Here is a 9,610-nt window from a genome sequence, read left to right on the forward strand (position 1 = left end):
GGTCCAGTACAACTAATTACGATTGTTAAAAGAGAAAATATATTTTCATCTAATTTGAATTTCTTAGAATTGTCTCAAATCATTTTTATTTCGCATAAAGATCCGCAGTCTAGAAATAAGAATATAGAGACGCCTGTCTCTCTTAGTATAATCAAAGAAATTACAACGAAGGAAATCTTACAGATTAGGTCAAGCCGTGAAGATACTAATCGCCGTAGCTGTTCTGTTCACCTACGGTCTCCAGTATTTCGTTCCAATGGAGATCATATGGTCGTCGATCAAGGACAAGTGCAGCCACAAGTATCAAACCTTGTGCGAAACGCTGATGAGGATATTTATGGTTCTGTTCACAGGCAAGCGATTTCTTTCTCTAATACTTCGACATCGAATTTCTATTGTTACGATTGTAGAATAAAATATCCACGAAACGGGCAAATTGCTTAAAAAAAAAAAAATAAAAACACCAGAATTCGTCGGGAACAGCGTTCCCGATTTCTCGAATCGAATCGTTCGTTACACGGAATAGATCGCCTCTGTCGGCGGTAACGAATGAGAATGGATATTACAACATTTCTGCGATAACAAGACACGATTATTCTTCTTGCTATGGACCGGTCTCCGGGATCGGCGTGTTCCAGTCACGCATGTTGCTTTTCTAAGAAAGACAGAGAGAAACGCGAACGGCTATGGAACGGCGGAGGCGCGCGTCGGAATAGCAATCACGGCGGAGTGTGTCAGGAAACTACCTGTTAGAGGTAGTTCTCTAGCATCGTGACTCACCGTTCAGTGACTCGTATCGACATGTCGTGCTTGGCCAGCTCATTGACAATTTATGGCTTCATATTCATTGCATCGGTGCATTCGACACCTGAATGCGTTGGCCGTCCAGCTTTTATTTACGATAGATAGAAAATCATCCGGGCACACGTTATCACCGTCGATGTAACGATGATGTACAGCAGGGGTGTCAAACTCAAAAGCTAACTTGGGCCAAATAAACGATGCTTAACTTTAGGTGGGCCGTAAAAAAAAAGATCAATGTTCATAGAAACAAATATTTTTATTTTGATTAGTACATTGTAATAAACATGTATAAAGTTAAATTATTGTTTACGTCCTGATACTTGACATCAAAAATGTTCATCTCGGGCCGCGAGTTTGACACCCCTGATGTACAGTAATGTCTCCCTAAGTGACGCTGACAATAATGGAGAATTTGGGAAGAGGAGACACGATTGTTCGAGCCTTGCGGCTCGTTTTTATAATTATTTGACAATTCGTAACTATAAAAACGAGACGCATGGGTCGAACAATCGTGTCTCCTCTTCCCAAATTATCCATTATTGTTTCCAAGCTGAGCGTCAGTTAGGGAGACGTTACTGTACTGCGCGCAGCCGAACGAGAAGCAAATGTCTCCCTTACTGACGCTCAGATTGTCCACAAAACTGGACAATTTGGGAAGAGGAGATACGATTGTTCGAGCCTTGCGGTGTTTGTTGTTATAATTACGAATTGTCAATAACTATAAAAGGCTCGAATAATCGTATCTCCTCTTCCCAAAGTGTCAATTTTTGTGCACCGATGCGCGAGATTACGAGACACGTTTCCTTGGCGATTGTTCGGTCAAACTGAACTTTCTAGCATTTAAAAAAATACTCAAGTAATTTGCCCGAATGTTTTAAAGCTCTTTTCGTATTAAATAGTTGCCGAACATTTCTGCGACCGAATTTACATACCTGGCAACCTCGTAAAAAAGTGAAACGCGCTCGAACAACCTCGAGAACAATCGTGAGATCGTTTAACCTTTTAGGTACGGCTGAATTCTGCGCGAGGCTATTTCTCTGGACGGTAGAGTCTGATATGTACTGTACAGAGTCTGATACTGTATATACAGGGTGTCCCAAAAATGTCTCGCAATTCGAAAGTGGCGGGTTCCTCGGGCCATTTGAAGCAACTTTTTCCTTTACAAAAATTTTCTCCGAGGCACCGTTAACGAGTTATTAACGAAAAATAGTGACCAATGAGAGGCGAGCTCGGCTGGCGCGAGGCGATCGAGCCAATGAGCGGAACTGGGCTTCGCGCGCTGGTTGGCTGGGCCGCCCGCGTCAGCCGTACTCGATTCTTATTGGTCACTGTTTTTCGTTAATAACTCGTTAACGGTGCCTCGGAGAACATTTTTGTAGAGGAAGAAGTTGCTTCAAATGATCCGAGGAACCCGCCATTTCCGGATTGCGAGACATTTTTGTGACACCCTGTAGACTGTTGTAAATCGATGTGAAGACAAAAGAAATGTGAAACAATGCAATGAAGACGATTATTTGGATCAAACGATGAGCGAGTGAGCTATTAGAGGAAGCCACTATAGTGGCGCGTCGTGCCTAAAAGGTTAAATAAAAGATCGTGTTCTTTCTTGTTACAGTTGTGGTGGCGCTGCTGGTTCCTCAGCTGGAGCCGTTCATTTCTCTGGTGGGCGCCGTATTTTTCTCGGTGCTCGGCATCAGCATTCCAGCGATCGTGGAAACGATATCCTGCTGGGAGGGCCATCTGGGCACGTTCAAGTGGAGGCTCTGGAAAAACATCGTGCTTCTGCTATTCTCGACGTTCGCGTTGATATTCGGTTCGTGGATCTCCATAGAGGACATAATAAAGATTTATCGCAACTGAGATTCGCGGGACTTTGACTCGTGTCCGCCCGTGAAAAGACTTGCGTTCGAACACGACGCCTCCGGTCTCGTCGAGACCAGAATTCGGTAAACGATTTCGTAACGTTCGTGCTCCGAACGTGACCGTCCTGGTCACGATCGCCGTGTTCCGCCCGCCGCAGTGTGTCGCGCGACGTATAAAACTCGAATAACAAAGGAACGCAGACTTTAATGTTGCCCACGATGTTTTACGAATCTTACTAATTCGTTCGGTTAAACGTTTATCAACTCGGATCGAACTTTACAAAAGATTACCGAAAATAATCTCCTCGATTTTCGGTACGACAATTTATGGAACTTAGTTCTTAATAGCTTTGCGTTGACGTCAATTTAAGCTGTTCGACTTTGCCCGAAGGAAGTTGATCAGTGTTCGTTCGGCGACAAATCACAATAGCGAGTATCGTCGAAAGGATTTTTATTTTACGAACGATCCAAATCGCTTCGAGCTTTTTAAATGAAACTTATATTTCCTTCACACGCCTGTCGACGTATCTTCGCATTCTCTTTAAAAAAAAAAAGAAGCATCAGGGCACCTAGATCGATAATTAACTGGTTCAGAAGTGACGAGTTTTGTCCGCCGCGCCGTTCACCGTCGCAACTCGGACGCGGGGAACATCCAATTCGGACGTTTCTCATGTATATTTTTGATATTTATTCCGACTGTTTACTTAAGGTGTGCTCCTTTTCTCTTTAGCGGCCGTAAACGTTACGGTTTGATCGATTGTTATTAAATTAGCTCGAGCATCGTTACCCCTCGCATCTCTCAGTATTCTTTTCGCATGAACTACGTGGAAATGTCTGTGAGACAGAGTGTGACATCGTTCAGAAGTCTGGCAAATAGGATAAATATTCATTGTAAATATTCGGGAACTCGCGTTGGGAAGCGCGATAACTGTGCGCGAGGTGACTTGTCCAGTGAATGAACCCACGAGGCACGTGTGCTGTTAACCCTTCCGGTGCTGATTATTATTTTATTAAATTATTATTATTATATTATTACTATATTATTATATTGTATTACATTATATTATTATAGTATTGTATTATTAATATTATTAATATTTTAAATCAGAAAGTGTAACAATGAAAAGGTTACGCTTGCAGTTAGTATTCAGAAATGATTTGAAATCCTTGGAACAATATTGCTAGAAGCGAGTCGATTAATTATCTACTGATAAACTGATCGAATCGAGTAGCCAACATTTATAACATTAAATAAATAATATATTATTAAATAATAATTATTATTATTTATAATAATTTATAATATAATAATAATAATTATATATATTATTAATAATTATAATAATAATAATTTATAATATTAATAATTATTAAATAATAATACATTAAATAAACTGCAAATCATTTCGGAGGAGGAACTTGAAAATAAGAACTGTTGTCGTGTACAGTAAATGCGCACCAATTTGTAAATAGTAACAAGAAAAATGGTTTAATAGGTGTTAATTTTTCTTGCTTGCTTAAGCAACATTCGTTCGCTGGACGGCGATAATTCGGTCGACCGGTCACCTTGCACATATTCGATGCGTTGTTGTCATGTTCGAGAGAGAGAGAGAGAGAGAGAGAGAGAGAGAGAGAGAGAGAGAGAATGAAGTTGAAATAGAAAGAAATAAGAACGACTTTTATAGAATAGATACACATTTATTAAAAAGGATATTACGCGATCGACACTGTGCCAGCCCTCGAAAATACAGGGTCTAGTTTTTAGGATTAACCTAATCGAACGGCGTGAATGCATACAGCGCGCCTGCCACTGGCTAAAAACCTGTTTTGTTACAGTATTCATCGAAATTCTTCAGCATTCCTCGTTCCGGCAGAGAATGAGATCATTGTCGTTTGCAATATCATCGTATTAGGTATATAAGGGTACCAGTTAGCATGTAGTTTACTATACTTTTAGTAAGACAAATGTATCGGTTCGCATCTAATGTGATTTCTTTTTTTAATGTTTCGCCTGACCATGATGGATTTATCATAGTTTCTAATAAATAAATATCGATCGCGAAGAGCGATAGTGCTTTTACACGTTTTGTTATAAGTATTGTTACACGGTGAATGTTTTGCGAAGAATGACATGGAACATCCGACTTCAGAAGCTCGCTAAAGGAACTTCAGATTTTGACTGAATCGTTTATGACACGCTGTCGCATAATTGTACATACAAATGGCGCGCAGTTAAGCGAAAGAGATCGAAGTCGAGTGGTAAAAAGAAACTGTGGGAGAAATGTAAATAATTAAATTAAAAAAATTAGAAACAAAAAATTGAATTACAAAAACAATAATTGAATAATAATTCTGCGTTACACTTTCAGTTCCGTGTAGTCCGCGTTTAGCGTGATAATCGACAAGCAGAGGTGTGCAACAAACGGGTCTCTTTGTGAAATGTGATCACCGTGTTCGCACGTCTTCCATTCTACGAGGAAGGGTGCACGCGTTGAAATCTCTCGAACACGTGTACGGGCCGTCGCGAAGGCCCACGGGATCTGTCGTACAATTGCGAGTTCGACGATATTAATATCGGTTCGCCTGTGGTCTCCGTCGATTCCACTTTGCACCACGTCCCAGTGTACAAAAGTAGACCGACCAGAACCATGTAAATCCCTACTATCAAGGGCATCAGTTGCAGAAAGTGAAAGAGATTTAACAGCCGGATTGTTTGATACGCTTGCGATGCTATTTTAAACGTCGACGTGGTTCCCTGTAAAGTATTGATTATATTTGTACCGCTTCGAAAACTAGATTAATTTATATTGTAATTTATATTGTAACGCGACGAAATACCGTGCTTCCAGGCACGCGGAGATATTATCCTGTGTGACGAAAAATAGCGAGAAGCGATCAGATTGCACAAGAAAAAAAAACAAATATAAGAGAAATAAAATATTTTGAAGATACTTTGCTTTTGACTTGTTCACTTAGCATTGAACCGTTCGAGTTCAATGACGTCGGTCTATGTGTTTACGTATATTTGCAAGAGAGATTAGTCGCAATTATAAAGAAATATAAAAAATTCTTCAATATTTGGATGTACTAAGATCACCATTGCTGGTGATCTCTGAAATCTCTGAAATCATAATGATAATAATATATAATATATAATATATAATATATAGTATATAGTATATAATATATAATATATGGTATATAATATATAGTATATAGTATATAATATATAATATATGGTATATAATATATAGTATATAATATATAATATATAGTATATATTATATACTATATAGTATATAATATATAATATATAGTATATATTATATACTATATATTATATACCATATATTATATATTATATCATAATGTCATAATAATAATGAATATATTGAGTGAATTAATATTTATGATGAATATAAATTTTTACGCGCGCCTCCGAACTCGTGAAACGTGTCCAAACGATGTACAATGTTTGAAAAAAGCTTACACTCGAGAACCACACCAGAGGAAAAGTGCCTTCGCTAACGTTCGCGAGAAGATCGAGCGGTTGTTTAATCAACTCCACGTTCAGTTGTGACTTCTTCACACCCTCGAGGGGAAATCCAGTGTATGGTTCGATGACAACATACATCGAATGAAGTTCTTCGACAGGTTTCAAACCGCCGGCATATGCGAGAAGTTTCGGGTCACCGTGAAGAAAATGCGGTTCCGAAACTATTAAAGGTGCTTTCTGCAAAGTATAAATCACGGAGATCGCAAGATAATAGACGATGGACTTGCATGAAGAACCGCCGGTGTTAGAAAAGTACCCGGATCAAGAGCAATATGCACACTACACTGAAAAACCTTGACGACGTTTTACAAAATTTGCCTTTGTTCTTGAGAATTTACTGTACTTGTAATAAACAGTTGAATATTATTATTTTCAAGGCGCGACCGTGGCTTGCTCTCTAAATGTAGAACAATGCTTGGCACATATTTTACATAAGAAACGAAAGTCCGTTTTGCAAACAGATTTCTATACTTTCTCCGATTCCGGCAGCTCTCCTTGTTAAACGTAATACGATAGTGTCGCACGATTTTTATGTAATGTTATATAATAGAAAATAAGATTGCCTGCTGGCATTCGGTCGCATCGTACAAGCCCTCTTGCAGGCATTTTGCTGAATCATTCTTTATTGGACAGTAACACTGCGAATTGTTCAGATACCACACGCGTTCCTGCACGGTATATTTCCATCCTATCATGCCATGTATAGTAACATCCCTGTCGTAATCAGCTTCTATACTCCTGTCGTTTGAACGATGTACAATTATTATATATATCATTATTATATTATTATTATTATTTTATATTATTATATATACATATGATTTATTATTTTCAGTTAACATATATTAGATTGTAGTATCGTCTCATTATAGTCATACAATTGGAATAATTAGCACGGTGTTGAAGACTTTATATTATTTATATAATAATATATTATAATATAATATAATATAATATATAATATAATATAGTATAATATAATATAATATAATATATAATATAATATAGTATAATATAATATAATATAATATGATATATAATATAATATATAATATAATATATAATAATATATTATTTATATAATAGTTTATATATTCCGACCTGCATAGATCCGGCGAAAACATTGTAACGTAAGATAATCGTTTCAGCAATGGCGCCCAAGTGATGCTGTCTCTCCCTTGGACTTTATTACACGGTTCTGGCCATAGTTCTTGCTCTCTTTCTCCCATGAAAGAAGTTGTGTCGCCGAGTAGACTTAGATTTTTGAAACCTCTGTTAACGGTGTATGGCCCACGGATGGTATCGTTTGTCTGGTTGTTACAGAAACCTGGTACATATCGCTACGTTCATAGGACCTGGGTCCACCGTTTTATCTTTTCCTCGTGGTACATAACTCACCTTTTGGAACAAACTGAACAGATAGACATCGTCTTCGTCGGTCGCTCGTAAGACCGGTGGCCGTTTACTACTCGCCAACTGCATGCATATGAGCTTCAAGTCAGGATACTTGACTCTGTTGCATGTTACCTTTACTCCGTTGAAGAGTATGTCGGTGCCGCGAGCCTTCATAAATATACTACTACGATTTGGAAATAATTTGGGCAAGTGATTTCCGTATTGTTGCATAAAATTTGGAGGTAGGCCCGATAGCTGTTGAAGGACGTTAAAGATGACTTCATTAAATTATATTTATTATTATTTTTATGACTTTATTAAATTATATTTAATATTTTTGTATCGATAATACGCAAGATTCGTAGCTGCGAATTGGATAATAAACACGATTTTGTCACTGATTTTTCTACGAAATAATTGCAAATAATTGTTGCTTGTTGTTGTACTACAGTAAAATCCTTCTTAATTGACGCACAAAAATGGACAATCCGAGCGTCAATTAGGGAGACTTTACGAAGGGATTAGGGAGACTTTTAATTTCGAATCAGATCCAGCTAACGTAAATTTTGCATACTTTCGGAGACCGTAGATTATGACGTTGCCCGTTTTCCTTACCGCGTTCACGAAGCCCACGTATAACGGATTTAGTATCGTGACTTTATCGCGACTAGATTCTTTCACGCTTTTTTCCTTGTTGAAAGTGTACATTGTTCTTGTAACGTATGTTATTTCGTCCATTTCCTCGTCTATTTCTTGCACATATCTTTGGAAGTTCTCGCTTTTCACGAAGAAAAATGTAAATTTGGGAGAATGCAATTAGGGAGAAATTACTGTGGCAATTTTTAGAAAATTTGTCACTCTTACTTGTATACGTAAGGTCCATGTTCGACCAGATTCGGCTTTTCTCCGCGCATTATTTCGTCGGGATTCGTGACATTAAACAAATAACATGAGAAAGTTAACGATAAAGGCGAGATATACGCCTTATAGCCGATTGAACCTTCTACCAGTGGCAGATTCTAAAAATGATTGTTTTACAATGTGTATACGCTTATATAATAATTATTGGGTTGGCAACTAAATAACTGCCGATTTCAGTTATAGATGTCTCTCACTCCCATTTTTATGATATCCGTAAATGTTATATTATAAAATTATTATTATTATTATGTTATTTTTTATTATCCGTGAATGTTAGCAACTGGACAAATTGAATGCAGCGGTCAAGGGAAAGCGACCAGAATTGGTTAATCGTAAAGGTGTCATTTTCCAGCAGGACAATGCTAGGCCACACACGTCTTTGTCCACTCGGCAAAAATTGATGGATATTGGTTGGGAATTGATGTTACACCCACCGTATAGCCCTGATCTCACGCCATCGGATTACCATTTATTTCGATCCCTGGACAACTCCCTTCGTGGTAAAACTTTTAACGATGATGACGCTGTAAAATCTCACTTAACTCAGTTTTTGGCCGAAAAGGATCGGACTTTCTACGAGCGTGGAATTTTCAAGTTGTCGGAGAGATGGCAAAAGGTCATCGAACAAAATGGAAAATACATTACAGATTAAACTTCGTTCCAAGTAAAAAAAAATTTTTGATTTCATTGTACAAATCGGCAATTACTTAGTTTTGCCAACCCAATACATGCGATATAATAATGGTACTTACTGCTTGCATTGTGGACAATATAAAAGACGTCATGTATTGTTCGATGTAAAGTAATAGACCACACGCAAATAATATGATTCCAATTGCACTGACGAGAATCATTGTTCGTTTATATTCACTTGTTGTCGCAAAAGAATTCGCAATATTTTCGTCATTAATTGGTTACTATTATTATTGTATAAGTTATTATTATTATTCAATTATTATCCGTTCGTAACTTGATCAACGTACTTTATGCTTTGTTTTCGTGTATTTTAATTTATTATAGATTGTAATTTTTGTGTTCGTTTGAGCAATCGCAATAAACCGCGTTTGCACTG

General features: G+C 37.7%; 2 protein-coding genes across 3 annotated transcripts in view; one reads left to right on the plus strand and one right to left on the minus strand.

The window, feature by feature from the left end:
* The window catches only part of LOC117218595 (proton-coupled amino acid transporter-like protein pathetic), a 31,699-nt gene extending 26,082 nt beyond the window's left edge, over positions 1–5,617 (plus strand). For both annotated transcript variants that reach the window (XM_033467113.2, XM_033467122.2), the window contains exons 7-8: positions 184–353; positions 2,420–5,617. In XM_033467113.2, coding sequence (XP_033323004.1) covers positions 184–353; positions 2,420–2,664 — 415 coding nt within the window. In that variant the 3' untranslated portion in view covers positions 2,665–5,617. The remainder of the gene's footprint in view (positions 1–183; positions 354–2,419) is intronic.
* Positions 5,618–5,703: 86 nt separating this feature from the next.
* On the minus strand, positions 5,704–9,610 carry LOC117219010 (sensory neuron membrane protein 2). Its single transcript, XM_076522906.1, has 8 exons — positions 9,291–9,610; positions 8,482–8,636; positions 8,233–8,395; positions 7,621–7,872; positions 7,324–7,532; positions 6,786–6,960; positions 6,157–6,399; positions 5,704–5,787 (listed from the first exon to the last, which is right to left on the minus strand). Exons 1-8 carry the CDS (start codon positions 9,390–9,392, stop codon positions 5,704–5,706), a joined length of 1,383 nt encoding a protein of 460 aa, XP_076379021.1. The 5' UTR covers positions 9,393–9,610.

This window comes from Megalopta genalis, chromosome 6 (assembly GCF_051020955.1).
Source record: "Megalopta genalis isolate 19385.01 chromosome 6, iyMegGena1_principal, whole genome shotgun sequence".
Lineage (NCBI taxonomy): Eukaryota > Metazoa > Arthropoda > Insecta > Hymenoptera > Halictidae > Megalopta > Megalopta genalis.